At 45.1% G+C, this 26,271-nt stretch overlaps 1 protein-coding gene across 1 annotated transcript; it reads right to left on the reverse strand.

Annotated features, from left to right (window-relative positions):
• Positions 1–2,835: 2,835 nt before the first annotated feature.
• LOC118084099 (stomatin) lies at positions 2,836–26,251 on the reverse strand. The gene is made up of 7 exons (XM_035113400.2): positions 26,095–26,251; positions 17,024–17,127; positions 16,001–16,073; positions 14,446–14,528; positions 8,441–8,644; positions 7,354–7,488; positions 2,836–4,093 (listed from the first exon to the last, which is right to left on the reverse strand). Exons 1-7 carry the CDS (start codon positions 26,147–26,149, stop codon positions 3,899–3,901), a joined length of 849 nt encoding a protein of 282 aa, XP_034969291.1. The 5' UTR covers positions 26,150–26,251; the 3' UTR covers positions 2,836–3,898.
• Between the last annotated feature and the right edge of the window lie 20 nt (positions 26,252–26,271).

Below are 26,271 nucleotides of genomic sequence, written 5' to 3' on the forward strand. Positions count from 1 at the left end.
CAGGTCAAGGTATGATCCTGGCTGTCAGCTTTCTTCTCCGTCTGAGTGTTGCCGATTCAGTGGCGATAAAGAGGAGGATCGGGACAAAACTCATGGTGCCTTCAAACATGGGTAATATTGTGTTGATTTTCCTGTTTATAATGCTTCTGTTTCATTTAATAATGTCCCTTTTACACTGCAGTACCTGTTGCATCATGGAACTGTGGCTTTTTGACTGATATACCTGCATGTTGTGCTAAACGCCAGTGGGTGTGGTTTGAAACAACAACAAACTTCACCGGACAATGTTGCCGATCTGTTACCCTTTTCACACCTGTGATTCTGCTCCATGAAAACAGCAGGGAAAAACTGTGTGCCAGTTTACCACCCCACATTCCATGACTTTACTCTTGCGATATTCTGGGTTATTGGGGTTGCCAGCTTTTTTTTGGGGGGGGGGGAAGCCACCATCATTAAAATGAGTGCTAAACTTCCACTAGATTTTGTTAAGATTTCCGAAGAGGGCATTTAACTGTGTGAAAGTTCAAATATAATGCAGAAAGTAACAGCTGGGGGAACATCAGGGAAACGAAATTAACTGCTGTGTGATTGCAGCCTAGAATTAGTCGGCTCCACCCATCATTGCCTCTGATGGGCTTCCTGCATTCTGCCCAGTGGGCATACCCTGCCTCAGTGAATTAAGCAGTGGGAGAAGTACTTTCTTCCATTATGCCTTGGCACACCTTCATAGGGGATAGGACAGGTGCTACCTGCAACCAAAACAAATGACTACAGTCATACCTCGGTTTAAGTATTCTTCGATTTGAGTACTCTCAGTTTAAGTACTCCGCAGACCTGTCAGGAATGGATAAATCCACTTTCCATTACTTTCAATGGGAAAGTTCATTTCAGGTTAAGTACGAACTTCCAGAACCAATTACACTCATACTTCGGGTTAAGTACACTTCAGTTTAAGTACTCCACGGACCCGTCTGGAACGGATTAATCCACTTTCCATTACTTTCAATGGGAAAGTTTGCTTCAGGTTAAGTACGCTTCAGTTTAAGTACAGTACTCCGCGGACCATCTGGAACGGATTAATCCACTTTCCATTACTTTCAATGGGAAAGTTCGCTTCAGGTTAAGTACGCTTCAGGTTAAGTACAGACGTCCAGAACCAATTGTGTACTTACACCGAGGTACCACTGTATTCTCTTTTTCACTCTCCCTCTCCCTCTCCTCCATCCTGCTGCCTCTCCCTCTCTCATAACACTTGAGCTGTGGTCATCTAATGGAGCTGAATATTGAGAGATTCAGGACAGACAAGAGAAAGAGCACTTCACACGAAGCAGTCAAACTATTGAATTCCTTCCCACTAGATGTAGCGATAGTCACCAACTTGGATGGTTAAGAGACGACAAATCCATGGAGGCTTTCAGTGGCTATCAGTGCCTCTGGCTGGCCACTGTGAGAGCAAGATGCTGGAATAGATAGGCCACTGACTTGGCCAATGGGACTGTTTGTTTTACAAATTTTAAACTGCAAGTTTCTCTGGGCAGGGACCTTTGTGGTGCTGTATGACTAATGCAGAGTAATGCTCTCGAGTAGTGGGTAGAAACATCGAATGCAACGGCAGATTAAATAAAGATATTTATTTATTAAAATAACAATAATCATGTGAAAGAATATATGTCTTAGTCTTATACTTTGATAGGGAGAGAGAGGTAAAAAAAAAGAGAGAGAAAGAAAGCATTTTCACAAACAATATTAACTGCACTTCTGGTGGATGGGTGTTCAGCATAAATTGTGTTTTCGTTCCTTCTGAGGGAGGGGCAACTCCATCACTTGCCTCTGCTTGGTCCACACTGGGGATTGGGAGCCTGTGGGCATCCAGCCATTGCTGGGCTGCAGCTCCTATCATCCCTGACTGCTGCCAAAGTGAAAGGGGCTGATGGGAGTTGGAGTCCAGCAACGTCTGGAAGGATGTGGGTTCCCCATCCCTTGGCTACACTTTGCAGTGTAGCTGCAAAGTGTAGTTGGTTTGAAATGATGCCCTGCACCAGAGACTCCCCGCATGTAGAAAACCAGGACGACAAGGACAAAAGCCTTCCTATGCCAGATTTCTGCACGCAGGGAGCTTTTTACATGGAGAAGTACAAAAGGCACATGGAACCTGAAGTGCCATGGTCCATTCTCTTGCATGTAGTGACCAGGCTCTGGTCAAAGATGCTAGGGAGTTATGCTGCCACATAAACAGCATGCATCCCACCCTGAATCCCTGCCTCGCTGTGCTTCCTTTAACTCACCACACTGAAAAGGCACTGATGCTGCTCATTCCTTCTGACAAACTAAATCTAGTTCCAGCCACAGCCGTGCTTGCTTTTAACAACACATGTGAAAAGCAACAATCCGGACCACCAATTCAGCTGCAGACACAAGTAAGGATGGCAAATGGCATTGTTCCCCTGTTTCTTTTTCCTTTTGGGGTAGGTGGGTGTTTGTTTACCGGCAGAGCGGTGAGTATGCCCTGCCTTTTGCAGCCAGAGCTGATCAGGGTTTCTAAGCCTCACATTATCTTTCCTCTTTGTAATTAAGTGTCTGAAGCAGCCGCTCCAACTAAAATCAGATGGGGGATGAAGAGGCCCAGGGGCAAAAGCTTTGAGACTTTGCATAGCAACAATGGCACTTGATCACATGTCCACATTTGAGATGCCAGCCACATCTTCCTGCAATGCTCCTGTGCTTTTCAGCTCCCATGGAGCCTTCCTGTTACCATGCTGAGACACAGCGTCAGCTAATGAATTCCTGTCTCTATAAACGTTAAAGGCAGAGGCAAGGTGGAGGTGGACCGCAGTCACCACTTTTTGAATTATTATACAAGTCATAAAGACCACAATAGCCATCCCTTCTCACAAGTTTTTCTGTTATTGAAAGCTCACACACCATGCTAATACCATACTATTGTAGCTAACCTCAGTGCTGTCTGTTAGAAATTAAATCTACTACAGTATTCTGATTCACACTGGATACAAAACTTACGATGCAAATATACCAGGAAACCTTCAGTCCTGGCTTTTAGCAAAAAAGCTGAGATTTAACAACAACAATAATAATAACAACAACAGTAAAAATAATAGAATCATGTGGAAAGGAAAAGTCGTTCACATTAAAGTGGGGGAAAGGAAAAGTTCTTCACATTAACCTTCTGGAAAAATTCAATGAAAAGTATTCTAAGTATTATAAGTATTCTAAAATGCTGAAAGACTCCAGTTACAGGGAGACTCCTGGCTGTAGAATGTCAAACTTTCAGTTGATCACATTCTTAAAAGCAGAACCAAAAAATAGTAATCTATTTTTTTTTTTAAAAAAGTGTTGAAAAAATAGGTGCCGTTTTATAAAGTACAAAAGGTATTGGGGAAGTGTTTGCAAATGTAATTGTGTTAGGTTAGAAAAACACACCTATAAAAAGAAACCCGAACAAGCATATTGTCTCCATAACTCCAGCGTGCTAATTCTGTCCCTTTGGTTGGAGCGAAACAGCAGCGGAAAGTTCCACTGCTGGCTCTCTGACAAGAAAGAAGTTTCCCAGGCGAGAGGAGGAAAACATTGTTATTTTAAGGCAACCCCTAGCTCCATATGGTAGCTGAGAAAAAAAACCTCCTCTCTAATTTTCTGGGAGATGCAGATCCTCCGAACCTCTCTCATCAATAAGAAGGGGCAACAGAGAGGGAAGAATGAGTTTTCGGAGGTGGCCACCTATGTTGAAAGCAGAAAATTTGTTTGGATGAAACACAAAAAAGTATCTGAGCTTATGAGAGTCACAAGAAACAGACACGAAGGTCGCGCTGAAATCATCACCCCTCTCTCTCCCCCACAATGCCTCACGCTTTTCGATACACCTGGCTTCCCATCAGCACCCTCAGCTCCTCCTTCCCACAATGCCTTGCAGCATATCTATGGGCAGCGGGAATACAATGGTGGAGTTCTTCTCGGCAGCGATCGTGGTCAGGGTCTGCAGGTAGCGGAGCTGGAGAGCTGCAGGAGACTCTGTGATGACAATTGAGGCTTCCTTGAGGGCTCTTGAGGCATTCATCTCGCCCTCTGCTGCGATGACCTGGAATGGAGAGAGGCACAGGTCCAGCAAGATGTTTTGAACACAGACAAAACTGCATAAGGTTCAGAGAGTGTGGTGTGGTGGTTGGAGTGTCAGACCAGGACCTGGGTGCAGCTATGAAGCCCACTGAGTGACCCTTACAGGGCTGTTGTGAGGGTAAAATGAGGACAGGAAGAGCAAAGCACACCACCTCGAGCTCCTTGCAATGAAGGCACATCCACTGGGGCAAATGGGGCACTGCCCCAACACCTGCCCTTGGCTAGCTCCTGCCACGTGCCTTCTTAACCACCAGTCCAGATGGTAGCCCTGGCTGCGAGCTTCCTCCTCCTTAAGTCTCAGTATCCAACGTTACTCCTACACAGAGTAGACCTGCTGAAACTGACGGCCATGAGTAATGTGGGTACATACCGTAGACTTCCAATGATTCTACTTTGGACAGGACTTCATTGGGTAAAACTCCATGTCTGCTCAAAAGTCAGTCCTGCTGAATTCAGTTGGGCTTACTCTCAGGTGTGTGGGGTTAGGAATGCAGTCTTAAGTCAATTAAAAAAAAATAGTATGCAAATGACAGAACACAACCACTCTAAAGGGGAAATGGCTTTATCCCACAATAGGGAATTCACCCCTTCCTCAAATTTTGCAATGATCAAACAAGAATGTTTTGATTAATTAAATGAGTCAGGTAAATATTTCAGCTCTAGGCTGCATACACACCATGCATTTAAAGCACGTGACTTCTTCCCAAAGAATACTGGAAACTGTAGTTTCCCCCTCATAGAACTACAATTTCCAGCATCCTTAACAAAGTACAGTTCCCAGGATTCTTTGGGGAGGGAGGAATGTGTTTTGAATGTGCTCAAAATCTATGGTGTGGACCCAGCCTTAGTAAAAGAAAACAACAACATTTGTAGGCTAGAGGACTTGTGGCCTTCATGTTCAAGGCCACAAACAGAATCCTCCTTGCTTAACCAACTGTTCTTTCAGAAAAGGAAGAGATCGTCACAGGAAGTTTGTCATCCTCTCGGGAGGAGCAGCACATGGACCCAGCGGTGTTAAGCCAAGAATATAGGAAGAGCAAATCAGCCAAAGGAACAGAGGTGCAGAAAGGCATCCAAACTCTATGTCTGCCTGCAGAATGGGCCACCAGCCAGTCCAGTTGTTGAACACAAAGGCCACATTTACACCATATATTTAAAGCACCATGAAACCACTTTAAGTAGTCATGACTTCCCCCCCCCAAAAAAATTCTGAAAGCTGCTGCCTGTTAAGGGTGCTGAAAGTTGTTAAGAGACCCTTATTCCCCTCCCAGAGCTACAATTCCCAGTATGCTTTAACAGTCAACCCCTCTTTGCAGGAAACTCTGGGAATTGGAGCTGTGAGAGGGGAATAGTTGGTCCTAGCAACTCTCAGCACCCTTAGTGAACTACAGGTCTCGCAATTCTTTGGGGGAAAGCCATGATTGTTTAAAGTGGCATGTGGATGTGGCTTCAGACAGAACGGTGCTTTTCAAAAGCTTTCTGCGGCCAGAGAATCCTTGTGTGCTACAGAGTCCCTGCAAAGTTGCAGAGCCCCCTGGAAGTGAACTATGTAGGGATGAGGGAGAAATTCAATTTGGTTTACAGGAGAGCCAATCTAATTTGCACTTTCCAAAACAATATGTGAACCAAACCACAGCCATTCTTTAAAATTTGCATTTCTCCAAATTTAGCAATGCAGTTCTCCAACCAACTAATGTGTAGAAAATTGCATATATTGTAGAAACAGCTTACAAAAATGCATTATAATAGGAGAAGATGCATATTAAAATGCAGGTGAATTTCCACTTTTAAAAAAATCAGAATGATGTGGAAATATGGAGACCTGAATTTAAGAGCAGGAAAATGAGAAAACAAAACAAAACTGGCATTTGCCCATCTTACAGCATCCAGTTTAGACAGAGTGCTCAGCAGGACTTTCAGGTATCAGCCCCAATTTCCTCCTTATGTAGGACACAACAGCAGAAAACAAGACCTTTGGGAAAGGCTGCAGCTCTGTGAGTAGAACATATTCTTTGCATGCAGAAGGTTGCAGATTTAATCCCTGGCATCTCCAGGGAAGAAAGGATATGTCCCATCAGAAACCCTGGAGAGTCAGTGCCAATAAGCATAGATAGACAACACTAAGCAAGATGAGCTGCTGGTATAAGGCAGCTTTCGATGTTGTAGCTCAGGGGCAGGGCATCTGCTTTGCATACAGAAGATTGATCTCAGTCATTTCCAGGCAGGACTGGGAGAGACTCCTGCCTGAAACCCTGACGAAAGTCAGTGTAGCCAGTACCCAATTAGATGGACCACTGGTCTGACTCAGTATAAGGCCGCTTCCTATGTAACAAGTTGTTTCTTGTGGGAGGTTGCCTTCTGCTGCTTGAATTTCTTAAACACCCCAGGAAAACTTGCTGAGACACTTCAGTGAAGTTTGAAAACCTGCGATGCAGAAGGAAGGAACGCCCTCCGACTGAGTTTTGGCACAAACTCTGTTTTCGTTTTGTTATGTAAATGCAATGCAAAGGATTCACTGCTATGGGGAAATAAAGATAATGAGACCTCTGGAGCCAGTGTTTGTACAACAAATACCTGAGTCATCTTATATCACTGTGGAGAAAAACAAGTGCTCCCATCAAAGCAGCCCAGAGTGGCTGGGGCAACCCAGTCAGATGGGCAGGGTATAAATAATAACATTATTAAAATTTATTATTATTAAAGGAAACATGACTATCTGAAGCGGTTCAATATTCACTTGAAATTTGGATTATGTGAAAGCTACAGGAAGGGCTGTAGCTCAGTGGGAGAGCATTTGCTTGGCATGTTTAAGTTGTTGGGGGGAGGAATAATTATGCTCATTTCCAAGACATAAACCCCAGGGTCAAATAATGGTCTTTGTTTCCTTGTACTGCTCCATCATCTTCTGGGTCGTGGATGGGGAACCTGTGACCCTCCAGAAGCTGGGGGATTCCAACTCCCATCAGCTCCAGCCAGCATGGCCAATGGTCAGGCATGATGGGAGTTGTAGTCCAACAGCATTTGCAGTGCACCAGGTCAGGAAAAGCTGGTTTAATAGGAAGTATAGCCAGCAAGTTGGTTTATGCCAGCATTTCTAATGGTCAGTGATGATGGGGTGTGTAGTCCAACAACAACAGAAGGCCCGCAGGATCCCCATCCCTGATCTGGGTGATGGATCTCCTTTGAAAGTCAGCAGCTAACTAAATCAGGAGAGCTCCTTACCTTTGCTCTTGCTTCCCGGGTAGCTTCTGCTTCAGCAGCCATGGCTCTCTGCAGTTGGATGGGCAGCTTCACATCTTTGATCTCTACCCGCTCCACCTTTATGCCCCAGTCATCTGTGGCATCATCTAGTGTGGCCTGTTTAAAAGGGAACGTGCAGGAAAGCATGTCACACATCAAGGTATTGTGCAAAGATGTCAAGCTGATCAAACAGAGGTGACTGGTGGTTTAAACAAGTCTCAACAGACAAATGAACAACCTTTGAGGTGCAAGGTGTTAAATATCCTTCCTTGTTGTCCTTTTAGCTGGCAGGTGACCCGGACTCTGAGCTTTCATTGAAAGATAAAAGGTAAAGGTAAAGGGACCCCTGACCATTAGGTCCAGTCGTGACCGACTCTGGGGTTGCGCGCTCATCTTGCATTATTGGCCGAGGGAGCCGGCGTACAGCTTCCAGGTCATGTGGCCAGCATGACAAAGCCGCTTCTGGCAAACCAGAGCAGCACATGGAAACACCGTTTACCTTCCCGCTGTAGCGGTTCCTATTTATCTACTTGCATTTTGACGTGCTTTCGAACTGCTAGGTTGGCAGGAGCTGGGACCAAGCAACGGGAGCTCACCCCGTCACAGGGATTCGAACCGCCGACCTTCTGATCAGCAAGCCCTAGGCTCAGTGGTTTAACCACAGCGCCACCTGGACTCTTAACAAACTACAGCTCCCATAATCCTTTAGGAATGCCATGAATATTTAAATAGGTACTGTGGGGCTTTAAAAGCATGCTGTGAATGTGGTCTGAGACTAAAGTCGAGGGAGCTATAGGCAGTGCCACACCCCCTGAACTGGTCATAAGGAAGAAGGCAGGCAGGGGTTGGGGGTTGGCTGAGGGCAGATTAGAACTGGTGGGGCAGTGCCCCACTTACCCTAAAGGACCAGCTTCCACTGGATTTTTGCATTGTATATTTAAATTGCAAAATTTAGGGGCTGGTGCAAAAAATAAAAAATAAAAAATTCATCAATCTAAACAGTGGTATGTTTCTCAACAACTCCCCACCCCCCACGGGGATGCAGCTCAACATTGCTTTGTTGCTGTACCTGCATGCTGTGTGCAATTTCCTCCCGGTCAGAGAGGATCTGAGAGAGGTTCTTGGTCCCAAGAACATTCCTCAACGTGGTCTGAGCCAGGAGCCGAGTGGCTGAGTCTGCATTGGTGATGTTGGCAACAGCAAGGGTGGCATTCTGAACTCGGTAATAAACCACACCATCCACATTAACTGTCACTGAATCTTTGGTAAGAATCTAGGGCGGAAACAGGGGGAGGGGTGAGAAGAGAGAAATGTGGAACAGAAGAATTACAAAAAGAACCTTCAAGTCACTCATGCATCAAAAACATAACCACAAAGAGTTGCCACAAGTAGCATGCTGCTAATTAGGCAGTCATGATCAGACCATCTGCTACCTGACAGTCACAAAGGTGCTTCTTTTCAAGTTTCCTATTTCAGACACCATGTGTGTGGGTTGTTCATTTTGTGCATTTGCTCATTTCTCCGACTGTGCCATGGTGGGCTTGCAATAGGTATTCTGCACCTGGCTAAGTCATTGGAGAAGCCACCTTTTAACACTAAGGTCACAGAACACTGAGAAAGCTCTATACCAGGCATCCCCAAACTTTCGCTCTCCAGATGTTTTGGACTACAATTCCCATCTTCCCCGACTACTGTTCCTGTTAGCTAGGGATCATGGGAGTTGTAGGCCAAAACATCTGGAGGGCCGCAATTTGGGGATGCCTGCTCTATACTGACTTCTATTCCATGGCACCATGCTTTTTTGGGTAGCACTCTGCCTTATGCAGACACCAGATAAGGTCCCTGATTCTTTTCCTTTTACGTGCTGATCTTTGGTAGATTCGCAGAAAGCACAAGTGATTTTTGAAATACCAAAAGGTAGTATTAATAGAATATGATGCTTTCAACCCTCCCCCCCCCACTGCCAAGTTGTTCAGCACATCACTTCTCTCATGGCATCTGCTAGGTTTGAATCCAGCTACAGCTACCGATGGGGTATACACTGCCAGGACTCAAGACACTGGTTGCCTGGGTGTGTATATTCCCAATTCCCTTGATAATGGGAAGGGGCAGGTGTTGTGGCAGCAAATAACCTGGGAAATGCCAGCTTTTGGCACACACTGGCACCCAACTGCCTCAGGCCGTGCCAATGTGCCATGTTTGTAGCAGCCCTGTAACAAGGAAGATGCAGCAAATTCCAGAGTGTGCCTTTCACTAATTATATAGCGCCAACCACACGCGTAGCACATTAAGGAGTTACCAGAAACCAGAAGGGTGTGGGAAGGATACCTGCCCCAAGGCATTCACAGCCTATATCGTTTTATAAAATCATCATATTCTATTAGAGAAAATTGCTTTGCTGAAAGATTTTCACACAGCTTCAAGGGAGGGAAAGCATGCAAATTAAGAAAGAAAAACCATTTGAGGAAACACAGCAATTAATTCCAAGAGGTTTACAGAGAACTTTGCCCAGGGTTGACTATCTCATCTGCATGCAGCGATGCCTCACCATCACACTTTCGAACACACCCCAACTCCCCCTGAGAGGCTGAATACCACAGGATAGGATTGGCATTATGGGATAAGCTGTCCTGCAGGAAAGCATCTGCCTCTATGGATTTGCTCACTGAGGGATGTCCAGCAAGCTTCCTACACAATGTAGCGCATCTCCTGTGCTGTACATCAACATTGCAGCTCTGAGCCTGCAGATGTACAATCTAATAAGACAAACACAAAGAAGGGAACAGGAAGAGAAGGTGGAAAACCTTGCACTGGCCAATATTATTTACATTATTAATTAGACTTGTAGGCTGCTTGTTACAAAGAGGTCCCCAAGCGCTTTACCTTATCTTGAAAAAACATAAACACAATGGGTTTTAGCCAACTGAGTTTTACTCAGAATAGACCTATTGATGTTCATGCATCTATGTTAGTATGGCTCATCCATTTTAATAAGTCTACTCTGAATAGGACTAGCATTGGATACCCTCAACACTGGGTAAGGCAAGCATGTGGGCAGGCTTGTCTAAGCAAGAATTTTTAGCAGGCACCGAAAATAGTAAAGTGAATGCACCTGCTTGATATCAGTAGGCAGGAAGTTCCAAAATGCAGGTGCTGTCAGACTTAATGATTGCATCCTTACAAATGCAGAATGGGCATTATGTGGTACCAGTAGTAGTGCCAATTCCACCAATCAAAGAGGTTGAGTGGGCACATGTGTGGTGAGGCGATCTTGTAGGTAAACTTATCAGAAGTTGTTAAGCTAGATGGACCACTGGTGTGAGAGTAAAGAGAGAGAAGCAAAACTGAATGTCATTGAGGCTGTGTATACATTACACTTTTAAAGCACATTTTAAATGCATTATTCCCCTTCAAGGAATTCTGGGAACTGTAGTTTGTTAAGGGTTGCTGGGAAGTTTAACTCTGGGAAGGCTCGACTACAGTGCCCAGAATTCTCTGAGAGAAAGAATGTGCTTCAAATGTGCTTTGAAGGTATAGTGTGTGCACAAAGCCGAAGAAAGCCTCACACATCTAATCGTTTCTTAAAGAGACTCAGTGATTTTCAACAGAATAGAGTTCCATGTCACCTTTGAAATGACCAGGGATATTACTGCTCCTTTTACTGAGACTGCAGAGATGAGAAACAGGAGTGTGTTCCCACTCATCATCCCCTGCACTTTCTCAGTGACAGTACTGCAGCTGAAGCAGAGTCCTCTCTAAGAACATCAGGCCAATGGATCAGGCCAATGGCCCATTGAATCCCAGCATCCTGTCCTCACAGCGGCCAACCAGGTACCTGAGCAGGAAGCCCAGAGGCAGGACCCAAGTGTAACAGCAGCTCTCTCCACTTGGGATTCTCAACAACTGGCATCCAGAAGATTAGTGTGGGTGTGGGTGGAACATAGAACATCTCCAAGTGGAATGGCTGTGATTATATTAATGTTAATGTTATTTAGAATCAAGTCCTAACAGAGATCTGTGTAATGTCTTTGCAGCCACAGCCACAGACGTTTCTATTATAAGTAATGCAAGCAAGGTAATTACAAGCCAACAGCTCCTTTAATTGGCTTCTGCAATACACAGAAAAACCCGTGCTGCCCTCAGCTTTACTAAGCGAGACATGACCCTCTTATTGAGGAGCCAATGAGATTAATACAGCAGCCCCGCAAGTAGCTTACTAGTCCTCAGTGTTTGTCAAGAGCGTTGGCAGTTGATAGGTGACCTCTATTTCCCCATCACACAATTCCCATGGTTTAACAGCCAGTCCCCTTTCCCAGGGAATGCTGGGAACTGTAGCTTTCTGAGGGGAATGGGGACTGCCTAGCAACCTTCAGCATCCTTAACAAACTGCAGTTCAGGAAGCCACAACTGTTTAAAGTGGTATAATAGTATTTAAATGTATAGTGTGGATTGGGCGCTAGTGGCAGTGAATTCTGTGGTTTAAGTATATGTTGTGTGAGCTTTCTCTTGTCTGTCATATAGCATGCAAACTGGGAGTTTAGCTTTATGTTAACAATGAAGCTGGAGTGCCTGAATTTGCTTGTTTTCCTTATCTCTTCCTGCCTTCCTTTTTCCTTTGGTATCATCTCTGTTTTATTGGAAGCTGTCATCAAAGGGCTGCCTGGTTTTCTTAATCTTTGTTCAGCCCCTAGAAATCTTAAGATGGTTTATGAATGAGCTGCCATCCTCTTCTGGAAAGAAACCAGAGCAACTGAAACAAATTGTAGCATGAAAACACAGATCCTATGGAAATGGGAAAATAATTAAAAGCAGCAGCAGACACGCAAAATCATCAAACAACTGGGCAAAAGTCATCAAAAGAACAGAGGATCATGAAAACAGTGAAGAAGAAAGGAGGAGGATCAAAGGAGCTTTTTTAGTTTACAGAAAAGGCGAGCTTCAAGAGACATGATAGAAGTTTATAAAATTAGGCATGGAATGGGTTTTCTCTGGCAGAAAACCCAGCCATCGCCCATTAGTGTCTTTAACAAATCTCACAGGACTCATGGAGACACCAGAAGGCATACAGCAGTGGTGGCCAAACTCGGCCCTCCTGATGTTTTGGGACTACAACTCCCATCATCCCTAGCTAAGAGAACTATTGGTCAGGGATGTTGGAAATTGTGGTCCCAAAGCATCTGGAGGGCCAAGTTTGGCCACCACTGGCATACAGTGAAGGGGCTAGGTGAGCTTCCCTAAGGAGGGCATTCCATGGGATTAGTGCCACTCCAAAGAAGACTCTGTTTGTCATGACTGCCCATCCTACTTACGTAGGCTGAAAAGACAGAAGCAGGATCTCAAATGCTAAGTGGATTGCATTAGGATTGATGGATAGACATATACGAATGGGATCTGCAACCAAATGTTGCAGCATGGGGTGCTCCTGTTCCAGTCAGTCAGTCAGTCATGCCCTCCTCCACGATACTCCTTTATATTCCGCCTCCAAACTAGTAGTTTTACACCTCCCTGCAACAGTCAGCCAGCATTCTCTGGTCACTAAGCATGCTCAGTCCTTACTAGGCTGATTGGGTTTTTTTCCCCCTCCACCCACTCCCTCATCAGTCCCTCCCTAAAGATGTTTTAACAACTCAGCAACTCTTAGTTCAGGGGTGCAGAAACATTTCCAGCCTGAGGGCCGCATCTGCTTCCGGACAACATTCCAGGAGCCACATTCCAGTGGTGGGTGGGGCCAGAGGCAAAAGTGGGTGGAGCTAGTTGAGAGAGAGAGAGAGAGAGAGAGAGAGAGAGAGAGAGAGAGAGAGAGAGAGAGAGAGAGAGAGAGAGAGAGAGAGGATAGAGGCTCTAGCCTCTATCCAGAAGACCAAGAGGCTGAACCAAGAGTTCCAGGATGCATTCCAACCACACAAAATGACTCAAGGAGGGTGCAAAGCAAGACAGGTGATGGGTGTGGCCTGAGGGAAGAACGTGTGGTTTCAGAAGAGTTCTGAGAGTCCTGGAAGGTCGCACTGACCCCAGGCAGCCAAGGTTACCCTGCTCTGCCGCAGAACTGTACCCTGGGGTTTTCCAGCACCTTGACAACAGCATTAACTTTCAATTAAGGAGGCAAAAAAAAAACCCAAGTAAAAGAAACCCACCCCTACCTAATGAAATAAATACCCTGCATCCCCATTGCTTACAAAACTGCAGGCACAACTGAATTGAATTACAGAAAAGCCAGGAGGAAATGAGGGGTGGGGAGGAGGCTCAGTAAGGGTACATTCCCGGCAGCAAACACATTAAGCCTAATGATGATTATTAGGTTCCTAAGCAATTCATTCCGAGCCAGTTCCACAACAGTTACTGCCAGGGGGGAAAGTCATTGCAGGATAAGTGGCAGGCGGCTGCCTAGAACAAAACCAAAACCCATTCCAAACGGTCTGCTTTGACAGAAGCCAAGGCAGAGACTGTCTCACTGTATGACATGCTAGATGACATGTTAGCTATATATTTGAGCCCTGAAGTGTAAGGTACTATTCATCTTGCAGACAGATTGCTGAGAGTCACAGCAGCGAGGGAACTGGTGGCAGAGACAAAGTAAGAACCAGAAGGGCCACAAATACTCAGTGTCAGAGCACTTGCTCTGCATGCAGAAGTTCTTGGCTCCAGTCCCTGGCATCTCCAGTTAGGGCTAGGAAAGACTCCCTCGCTGAATGTCTCCTGTAGGAAACCCTGGAGAGTGTTGATAATACTGAACTAGATAGACCAATGGTCTAACTCAGAAGAATATAGTTTCCTATGTTCCTATTTAATTCATCCCTTTGAGAACTAGAATATTACTTTATATTTAAGGGGAAGTGCTGTAGTCTGGCAGTAGAGCACCTGCTTTGCATGAAGAGCACCCTGTGTTTGATTCCCAATGGCATCTCCAAGTAGGACTGGGAATGTCTCTTGCCTGAAATTTGAGACCATGAAAGAGGAGCAGCGGGTGCGAGAAATCCATGGGGTGGAGGTGGGGGGGGGACTTGACTAGCCTATTTATATCCAGTATTCAGTAGGGGGCAGAGCAGAAAGAAGTCAAGGAAAGGGAATACTCACTTCCTGTGGCGGTATATCAAATGATATGGTCCTCATGTCCACTTTGATAAAGCTGTCTGTGCAGGGCAATACGAAAAACAGACCTGTTGGGAAATAAAGAGTGCAATTGTTGGACACAACAACTCTAGGACATTAACTGCTCTACATGTCCAAGGAAGGGGTCAGAAGATATACTGAAGTTCATGGGACAAAGTCAGTTCAGTGGCATTGCACCAGGCACTGGTCTTGGTGCAAATGCATGCAGTATAGGGACAGAGCACATCCGCACCATACACTTAAAGCACATGGATTCTCCATGAATCACTTCTCATGAAGAAAAGGGGTAGAAAAAAAGGAAAGGATTAAAAAAACACTTCACTTTTAAACAGTTATGTATATAATCTTCGCTGTTAAAGGGAGAAGTGCATCAATACACTTTTCACAATTCAAATGGGAGAAATACTGCAATTCAGCTCCTGGTACCTCTCTTAGTCTACCCACCCCCTGTGACCCCAGCTCCACTTGCAACGCTGGAGGATTAGTGAAGAGTAAAGAAGGAAATCTAGTACAAATTAGCAGCTCCGTCCCAAGAGGTGCAAGGTAAAAGGCTCTTTGAGGGGAACAAACTATCTGCATGGTTCTTGGGTCTCAACTGCTCCAGGTAATAATAAAAAAAGGGTGGGGAAAAGAGGACTATTGCTTTACACACAGAGAAAGAGAGAGAACCACTACCACCACATCACCCGGGTTGGGAACCTGAGGTGCTCCAGATGGTAAGGTAAAAGTAAAGGACCCCTGACAGTTAAGTCCAGTCACAGACGACTCTGGGGTTGCGGCGCTCATCTCACTTTACTGGCCGAGAGAGCCGGCATTTATCCGCAGACACTTTTTCTGGGTCATGTGACCAGCATGACTAAGCTGCTTCTGGCGAAACCAGAGCAGAGCACGGAAACGCCGTTAACTTTACCCGCTGGAGTGGTACCTATTTATCTACTTGCACTTTGACGTGCTTTTGAACTGCTAGGTGGGCAGGAGCTGGGACCGAGCAACGGGAGCTCACCCCGTCGCGGGGATTCAAACCACCGACCTTCCGATCGGCAAGCCCAGTGGTTTAGACTGCAACTCCCATGATCCCTGGAAATTGGACTCTCAGCAGCCAGTGTGGCCAGAGACCTAGGGGAGGGCACCATCAGTTCTCCAGCCCCAATGCAGCTGACCAGCCACATGGAAATTCAGCCACATGTGGGACCATGTATGGGAAACACACCAGAAGATACTCTGTACAGGTGAGTGGCCTGACACAATTGCTCCTTCAAGCCACCAATATGAGGACTCCCCTAGGCAGCAGTTAGCCTTACTAAACTGCTTAATGTTGTTAAATTGTGTGACTTCTCCTGGGGTACTATGTCACTTGGTGGCTGGCTACAGCTGGGGTCCAAGCTCCCAGCAGCTGAAAAGAGGTATTGCTTGCTTGGGGTGGTATATTCTTATCTATTATCCACATGCTGTCTAATACAATCCCACAGAAAGAACCCCCTTGCCTTTGGCAAGACAGACCGTAACAGCAAATACTCACCTGGCCCCTTTGCACCTCCTTTTATGATACGTCCAAGCCTAAATATGATGGCTCGCTCATATTCCTTGACAATCTGCAATGAGGGGGGAAAGTGGTTTTGTTCCCTTTCAGTGGTTTTGTTCCCTTTCATTCTGCACATTTCAGGCTATCCTTGATGCTATTTTGGCCACATTCATAATTAGCGCATTCCAGATAAGAAGAGCAGCTTTTTTAAGGGGACAAAATAAGGCATAAGATTCTGCAACTACGTAGAGAGGCTGCAACTTCGTGCTCTTCCTATCAAGCTGAAGGAGGAACGGACTACCCTGATCCTTTTCATAGAAAATCTGTGCTTCACGAGATCAGGAATTTCTTGACAAAGAAGCTTGTGGCACTTTAAAGACTTGACACATTTCTTTATTGCATGAGCTTTTCAGGACTACAGACACCTTCATCAGATGCATGAAGTCTTATAGTGAGTTACAGGTGAATATATGCACATGGTTAAGGAGTCAGGGGATCAGAAATGTAAACAGTGAAGTGAGAAGGAAATGAAAAATACGGTAAAGTACAGATTATGATAATTACGTTATGCACACAAAAAAACCTAATTGTTGACATCACAGGCAGCCTGGCATTGACAAACCAATTAATACACACTGTGGGTTGCTGGGGTTTTATTTTTGTCCAGATTCAGTTCACTAGTGAACCTCTTGATTAATTGTAACCTGGTGGCCTCATAATGCAGTCTCCCTCTGAAGTTCTTTTCTGCAAGAATAGCCATTTAAGGAGTGGACTCCCTCAGAAGGTTGTGAAATCTGCCTTCATTGGAGGTTTTTAAGCAAAGGTTGAATGGCCATCTGTAAGGGATTCTTTAGCTGTGATTCCTGCATTGCAGGGTCCAGACTACATGCCCCTTGGGGTCGCTTCCAGCTCTACAGTTCTATGAATCTAAGGTCAGCTACAACCTACAGTCGCTGCTCCTGTTTAGAGTGGGGAAGGAATCCTAGGTCACAACTGCTTTCCAACCAACTATTCTTTTACCTTTATGCACATCCAGATGGATATTGGGAAAGTGATGGTAATCAAAAAGAACGACACCATAACCAGGATCCACCCGCAGACCCCAATGCTTCCTTCAGAGCCCTCTGGAAGAAAAGGGAGAAAAAAAGTGCATTAAATGGGCCTCTATTGCTTCTGTGGAAGAGGGAGAAATTCAGTTATGTTTGCATTTTAACCTAATTTGCAATTCTGGAACAAATACATGAGCAGAATCCCTTCAAAGTTTCATTTTATTTAAAGATTTCTTACTGCTTTTAACAAAATGTATCAAAATGATGCACAAACTGTCAAGCAAGAAAACTTCGAATAGACACATCATAAGTAGCCAATAATCAGTAACAAAACTGATCATTGCATCTAGAACGAGAATGTATCTGACTACTGTCAGGGACATATCACTGAAGGTGAATCTCTAAGAAGAAACTGTTCCATAATTCCATAATGCCATAGGTGCCACCACAAAGAAAGCCCTTTTCCTGCCTAATACCAGATGAATCAATTCAAGGTGCATTGTTCTCCGTTGTCAGTCCTAGCCCTTGCGAAGTCAGGAGTGGTAAAACATGAGAGGATTTGTACAAGGAACATGACCAATGATCTCCCTTGCTGTTCAGACATAGACATGGCATCTTTATAGGATGCAGGAAGTCAAATTTGGCTGCAGCTCACACCTGCTCCGTGCCACAGCCCAACCAGAGGTAAATGCAATCTAGCCAGAAATTCACACTTCTTCAATTTTTGCAGTGCACTACTCTAACCACTGTTCACAAAAAGTGCATCAGGGCACACATTCATGAAAATGAAAACTGCTTGCAAAAAAAGGGAAAACTGCTTGCAAAAAAAAATGTGTACCTTAGTCAAAACTGCACACATACACACACACAAAATGGATTTCTTATGGCACATTTGCACAAAAATGCTGGCAAATTTTCATGAGGATTTTTCTTTTTAAAAACATGCCATTTGTTGCAAAAATGTAGAGAAATGGATTTAAACTTGGAAACTTGAGAAACCGTGAGAAGCAAAATTGAGCCGCATGATATTTCTAGTCATCCCTGCATGTGTTAATCCCTCTTCCCAAGGAACTCTGGGAATTGTAGCCCTGTAAATGAAGGAGTCTTCTAGCAACTCCCAGCACCCTAAACAAACTACAGGATTACCTGGGGGGGGGGGGAAACATGGCTCTTTAAAGGGGGGTGATAGTGCATATGGAGTCTATTACCATCATAATCACTCTTTATTGTATCCCCCTCCCAGAGAATTTGGGTGACTGCCCAAAAAATGAAATGTTGCATCTAAAAAAGGAACATGAGATCATATTCAGGAATGTGACACAGAATTCACATGGAGATCTTTCCTGGCCTTGGATTCAGTTACAGGAAAAGGGAATCAAATATGCAGTAAGGCGTATTTGCCTTCTACTGCTCAACTAGATCAAGCATTCCATCCAGCATTGCACAGAAAAGTAATTTTCTCCCATGTTTTCTCTGGGAGTACTGTGGAGATGGGGAAGAATATTTATTTCCTCTCATTCCCAAGGCTTCTGCAGACCAAATGCTTAACCAGGGGTTGTTTCCCTCTAACCATGGTTAACGTATTCCACATGAATACCTAAGCCAAGTGTAGGGAACCCTTTTTGTCCAGCCTCCCACCCCAAAAAGACACAAGTGGAGGCTCTTAAAAGGGTAAAGGGACCCTTGACCATTAGGTCCAGTTGTGACCGACTCTGGGGTTGCGGTGCTCATCTCACGTTATTGGCCAAGGGAGCCAGCAAACAGCTTCCAGGTCATGTGGCCAGCATGACAAAGCTGGCAAACCAGAGCAGTGCATGGAAACGCCGTTTTACCTTCCCGCTGTAGTGGTACCTATTTATCTACTTGCACTTTGACGTGCTTTCGAACTGCTAGGTTGGCAGGAGCTGGGACCGAGCAATGGGAGCTCACCCCGTCGCGGGGATTCGAACCACTGACCTTCTGATCAGCAAACCCTAGGCTCAGTGGTTTAACCCACAGCACCACCCGTGTCTTACTTGAAAGTAAAAGTAAGGTAAGTAAAAGTGCAGGCTTGGGGTTCTGGAGCCAGGGGTTCAGGAGCAAGGGCAAGAAATTCAGAACTGTAGATTTCCCTGCAATAAGTTCCCAGTACAGTACGTGGCCTGCCCATCAAGCTCTTAAAGACAAGACAGTGCAGCCTCATTCTCGAGACTGTCTCACTTTGTAAGAATTATGGGACTACAGGTGTACAGTATGTGCTTTTGGGGTGTGGTTGTCTGCCTCCACAGTGAGGGCGGCATCTCGTTCTAGATAACGAGACTGCACACTTTTGTCACACCTTGGTTATCAAAGTTACAGGTAGATAGCCATGTTGGTCTGATGTAGTCAAAACAAAATTTAAAAAATCCTTCCAGTAGCACTTTAGAGACCAACTAAGTTTGTCATTGGTATGTCATAGATGTCTTTGTGTCATAGATGTCTTTTAGAAGACATCTGAAGGCAGCCCTGTTTAGGGAAGCTTTTAATGTTTAATAGATTATTGCATTTTAATGTTCTGTTGGAAGCCGCCCAGAGTGACTGGGGAAACTCAGCCAGATGGGCAGGGTATAAAAAATAAATTATTATTATTATTATTATTATTATTATTATTATTATTATTATTATTAGCTTTATTGTGCATGCACACTTCTTCAGATTCTTTGTTATCAAAGCCTCCCCAGCCTTCATTGAGTCTCTCTGCTCCACAGGAAGTGGGGGAGGCACAGCAGTCTGGTCAGGGCAGATCAACCCAGATCTCCCACCGTTCAACCCCCACCCTCATTTCCTCCTCTTCCTCAATCCAAGTCTGCCAACCCAAGCCCAGTGGTGCTGCAAGGCTCAATACACCCCTGATCTTCCAGATGTTGCTGGACTAGAGCTCCCATCATCCTTGACACTTGGCCATGCTGGTTGGAGCTGAAGGGTCACAGGTCCCCCAACTCTGAACCATGATTGAGTATGAGCCACAAACAATGATGCAAAAATGTGGTAAGTTTGGTGGGTGTGTAAACAATAAGAGCCATTTACTGAATCCACACATAAGACACACCCTATCAAATATTTCACTTCAATTTTTCCTGGCAAACTGTGTTTGGGGGCATTATATACAGTGGTACCTCTGCTTACGAATACCTCTACTTACGAATGTTTCTACTTACAAACAGAGCTCCGTCCGCCATCTTGGATGCGGTTTAGATAGGATTTTTTATACTTACGAATTTTTAGATAGGGTTGCTTCGACTTATGAATTTTTTCTCCAAATGCATTCCTATGGGATTCGACTTACGAATTTTTTCTCGCAATGCATTCCTATGGGATTCGACTTACAATTTTTTTCGACTTACAAATGTGCTTTCGGAACGCATTAAATTCGTAAGTAGAGGTACCACTGTATATGTAAAATTAACATACCACACATTATTTATTATTATTATTATTATTATTATTACCAAGTAAACCCAAATGGATAAAGGGCAAGGTTCAAATGAGATTCCAGGAGCAACAGCAACCCACCAGGGATCGCTGATCTCTTCCCATGCTACACCTGCTCTCTCACAACCCTCCCTGATCCTGCTTTGCAGTTCCCCCAAGTGCTTTTGCTAAGCTGGTTTGCATCTAAGAACTACAAGAATGCCTGTTGCTTGCCTAGATTTAGATCTGTCTCCCTGACTTTTGTTTAAGATCTTTTATTAAGATTTTCCCGTAAAACAGTAAAATTACGACTACAGAAGATACAACTTGAATAAGTAAAACCAGAAGAAAGAAAAGAAGGGACAACAGCAATAAAGAAAGGAAAGACTGAGAAACAGAATAATAAAATTTGGAGGGGGGGGGGAGAGAAGAAAAGCATTAGCCAACGATACAAAAGAAACACTTCTGATTTTCCAGAAAGAAAATATGATTACTCAGTCCATGATAACATCCATCTTCATCACTTTCTGTCTTTTAAGTCAAGGTGTCAAATCACTGAATAAAGAAAGTACATTCTACCAAGTGCCCCCCCCCCGAGATTTCTTAGGACACCCCCATTCCCCCTCACAGAGCTATAATTTCCAGGATTCCCTGCAAAGAGGGACTGATCGTTAAACTACTCTGATAACTGTAGCTCTGTTAGGGGGAACAGAGGTCTCCTTAGAACTCTTAACAAACTACAGCCCCCAGAATGCTTTAGGGGGAGCCATGATGGTTAAAAGCAGCATAATACTGACATAATACTGTACAGCTGGGCCCAATACACTTTTCAGTTTAGTTATGTGCTACTACTGTAAGTATTGCACAAGTGCAATGCTTAAGTGTCCATAGAATCTTTGCAAAAGAAGAAGTGGACAGGAAGAAAACCAGAACAAATTGGTTGCAGCTCTTGACTTCCTAGCAACCCTCACCAGGCACTAGCTCATACTGAACACACATCTCTTTTTCTTTACAAAAGATATTATACAACAAAGGAGAAGAGGCGTTTTCAGTTCTGCAGCTTGGGTTGTTGCAAAATTCCAATGCCAGGAATGAGAAAAGGAACTCAGATTGCATTGAGGGAGTCTTTACTGGGGGGTGGGGGTGTCTTTCCTTTCCACTGGACTTTTGCAAGAGGCAGCAACAAACTGCAAGGTATCATTTTTGCAGCATTGCAAACCAGGAGGAATGAAACCAAACTCTGCTCCTGCTCCACTTCTCTTCTGTTTGCATTCTCTGCTCATGCTACAGACAGCATTCTGGGGAAACGGGCACCAGCAGCACCCATAAATCTCGGGGTTTCCCCTTCCCCCAAACACAGCCAGATGGGCAGCAGGGCTTAGGGCAGGCATCCCCAACCTTCGGCCCTCCAGATGTTTTGGACTACAATTTCCACCATCCCTGACCACTGGTCCTGTTAGCTAGGGATCATGGGAGTTGTAGGGTTGAAGGGGTGCCTGGCTTAGGGCATGGGTCGGCAAACTAAGGTCCATGGGCCAGATCAGGCCCAATAGCCTTCTAGATCCGGTCCAGGAATGGCCACATGGATCGCCAGTGTGCACGTTCTTTCCCTCCCCCTCCCTCACACGGCGGTGCTTTTCTCTTCAGGGATGGAGCAATCTTGTCCCATGCCAGGTGCCGTTGACGGCAGGAGTCGGCTCGCCCACCTCATCAGGGCAGCGCTGTGAAGGGGGGCATGTGACACTGGCTGCTACTGCATTTTCCTCCTACTCCTTCTCCCTCACTCTGCCCTTCCTTCCTTCTCCGTGCCGCTTCCTTGCACGCTTTCTTCGTCGCCACCTCCCTCTCTCCCTCCTTCATTCCTCCCATGGTGTTCAGGGGGGGGTCATTGCGGTGGCCACGGCCGCCACTTGCAGGTTGGTGGGCGGCTCTGCCTTCTTCTTCGCGGTGCCTCTCGGGAAGAAGCAGCAGCAGCAGGCCTCTTTGCGGGCAGGCGAAAACCGTTCATATTTTCCCCCTCAAAATATAGTCCGGCCTGCCACAAGGTCTGAGGGACAGTGGACTGGCCCCCTACTGAAAAAGTTTGCTGACCCCTGGCTTAGGGGGAGGTGGGCATTGCTTAGGGCGGCCCATGAGTGGGCAAAAGACAACATCTGTGCCTGCAGGCGGTCACCCTGACCTTGACCCATTCCACTTGCTGATGTTTGGGAAAGGGCTGTAGCTCATCAGCCCTAGAGCACCTGCATTATATGCAAAAGATCCCAGGTTCTGCATCTCCTGGTAGGGTTGGGAGAGAATCCTGACTGAAATACTAGGGAGCTGCTGCCATTCAGCACTGAGCTCAATGGCTTTAAAATGTGGTGGCTGCTGGTCCTATGACTGTAAGCATCAAGATTCTAGGAGGTGTAGCCTTTTATACTTATCAGAGTCAACCTTAGCCCCTAATATTCACTGAGGATTAGGTTGGGGCAAAGAAGACTGCTTCCCCTCCCCCTCAGCCTACCCCCTCCCTATTGGGACACCCAAAGAGTACCAATGAGACTTGATTCCCAAGATGTTGCCTTTGAGCAAAATGTCCAAAGCAAACTGGTTTCGATTGTTCTTGAATGTTCTCTAGAGCTTTTCCATTGCCCTTGAGACTTTCATACAAGATTGTTAATGTGATGGGTATGAACTCATTTTTAAATAGATTCACCTCCTAGAACAGGAGTCAGCAAATTTTTTCAGCAGGGGGCCAGTCGATTGCTCCTCAGACCTTGTGGGGGCCCGGACTATATTGTGGGGGGGATGAATGAATTCCTATGCCCCACAAACAACCCAGAGATGCATTTTAAATAAAAGGACACATTCTACTCATGTAAAAACATGCAGATTCCCGGACCATCCACGGGCCAGATTTAGAAGGTGATTGGGCCGGATCCAGCCCCCGGGCCTTAGTTTGCCTACCCATGTCCTTGAAACTTGATACTTTGTGAGAATATGCATCTACCTGGAAGAATGTTTTTGTTTTCTTTGTACCTGGTAAAATCGGTCTCCAAAGTTTTCCCAGCACCATGTGATCTGTTCATACTAGTAGAACTGGAGACTCCAACTTAACTCTCAATAACTGGGCATCCTGATTATTTATAACTGATAATATTTAGAGCCCCAAGTACTTGAAATGTACCACAGCGCGGGTACAGATCAGAAGGTTGGCGGTTCAAATCCCCGTGACGGGGTGAGCTCCCGTTGCTTGGTCCCTGCTCCTGCCAACCAAGCAGTTCGAAAGTACCTCAAAGTACAAGTAGATAAATAGGTACCACTACAGTGGGAAGGTAAACGGCGTTTCCGTGCACTGCTCTGGTTCGCCAGAAGCGGCTTAGTCATGCTGGCCACATGACCTGGAAGCTGTACGCCGGCTCCCTCGGCCAATAACGCGAGATGAGCGCCGCAACCCCAGAGTCGGTCACGACTGGACCTAATGGTCAGGGGTCCCTTTACCTTTACTTGAAATGGGATAGTCTTTTATTTTTTACATGTGTGCAAAATATACATAGATGTGTGGTTCTTGAACCACATAACTGCAGGCAGAGAATAACAGGAAATCTTGCTACTTCACAATTGTTCCTAGCACATGATATGCATTTACAAGAAATGCTTAGTGTCTCTCATCAAGTTTTTCTTCTTAAGATTGTCAAAAGCTATGATTGTGACCAGGAACTTGGATCAAAAGCCATTGATCCTGCAAAGGGCTGGATACTGCTGAAAGGCTAACAGGCTCCAGTTCCTTATGCTGTATATGAGCTTACTTTTAAAAGAATATTTAAGGTTCACATACAATTAAAGGAATTAACTCTCCTCCTTGGCTCAGATGATATACCATGATATTACACAATGTGAGCATTAATACAGTGGGAGTAACTGGTTTGTGACAGCTGTAATAACTACAGTCATGTCCAGTACTGAAGACATCTGAGTAGCTAACAGTATCACTTTACCATAAGTGATATTTACTATTCAGTTTGCAAAAATCCCCTCAGCTTAGATTTTGAATTAGCTCAGTATTGACAAGCTCATGTATTGACAGGTTTTGGAGAGTTGGAAAAGTTTCAGAAAAGGAAATTATCAAGGGAATGAATCAACTTCTCCTATGAGGAAAGACTGCAGCATTTGGGATTATTTAGTTTAGAGAAAAAGTGTGTAAGAAGTGAGACAATATAAGTTCATAAAATTATGTGAGATGTGGAGAGAAATGTCTGTTGTAACTCTATAACTTGTGGACACCCAATGAGAAGCACAATGCTGAAAGATTCAGGACATATAAAAGAAAGCTTTTATTCAGGCAGTACATAGTTAAACTATAGAACTCACTCCCACATGAGGCAGTGATGACCATCTACTTGGGTGGCTTTAAAAAAGGATTGAATGACTTCATTGAGATAAAATCTATCAACAGCTGTTATACCACCACTCTCAGAGGAAGACTCTCCAAACTGAAATTTAATTGTACCCAAGGCACATTATCAACCCATCTTTCATCCTGTTTATTAAAATAAAGTTCTTGGGGGGGGGGAGGAGTTAATAACTGTTTTGCTTTCTAACCCATCGGGTAGCCAATCACCAAGATAGTAGGTAACAGCAACATTCTAGTAGGGTAAACAAATTTGTCCCTGGATGTATGTAAAGGTTGGCATAGTTCTAGAAATTCTCCAGGGGATTAATTTCATCTTAAGTATACATAGCTTTGAGCTTTGCTTCTGTAAAGAGTCAATGCAAATTTTAGTTGTAGAAGGAGCTAAGAGACATTTCGCAAAGCAAAGGCAGATTATGGGCTGCTTAATAAGTTTATCATATGAAAGTCTGACCACAATCTGAGCATTACTGAGCTGAAATCAAGTTTCCAGTCCCTAAGATAGTAGCCCCCTCCACGCAAAACCCCTTCCACAAACTTAAAAAATCAGGCCTCAGGGAGAGTGAAATTCCAGGCTTCGCACGCCAACAGTCCATGAACCTCAACTCCTGCTACACGGCTTATCCATTTTCCAGCAGGTAGCACACCCCAGGCTCATTCTGAAGATTCAAACTCCTGCAAAAGACCCTGAACCCTCCTGCAATGAGAGGCCAAGGAGTCCCTTCACCGCAGGCGTGCACCCATCCACACCCACCCACATAAACTCCCTCCAGAGGAAAGCAAAGAAATCCCTTTCTACATTCTCGGAGGCTCTCAGCGTTTCCTGTGTTTCACCACAGAGAGCAAGACTCCGACCGTCAGACGCCGTAGCTTAGACAGAGCCTTCCCTAAACGGAAATCGCACGCCCCTATCTCAAAACCTCCAGTTTTTTTTAAGTGCTCGTTTTGGGATGTGATTATCGGAAGCTGAAACAGGCACACTCTGTGCATGCTCGAAAGCAACGGGTATGTAGCCAACCAGGTTTTACTTAGTGTAAGCCCAGTTATATTAATGGACCCAAAGTTCGTCATGTCTGTCCATTTCAGTCGGTCTGACTAGTCTGAGTAGAACCAGGCTGTCTGCCTTTCCTTTCCCCAGTTCTGCTCGTACCCCCAGCCTCGACCAAAAAAGAAAGAAGGAAGGATAGGGCTGCCCCAACATTGCAAGCCTACTCTCGCCTCACCTCCGATCTTGATGGTCTCCCGCTTGCCGCGAGCGCCTTTCTCCGCGTCCTCCATGACTCCCACCGACGCAGCCAGCTTCCCAAACGAGGCGGCTACCCGTTTCAACAGAAGGTATCTGTGGGGTCCGCGGCTCTTCAGCAGCCGGGTTTGATTCGAGTGGGCGGCCTCGCTTCTTC

The sequence above is a fragment of the Zootoca vivipara genome, chromosome Z (genome assembly GCF_963506605.1).
Source record: "Zootoca vivipara chromosome Z, rZooViv1.1, whole genome shotgun sequence".
Lineage (NCBI taxonomy): Eukaryota > Metazoa > Chordata > Lepidosauria > Squamata > Lacertidae > Zootoca > Zootoca vivipara.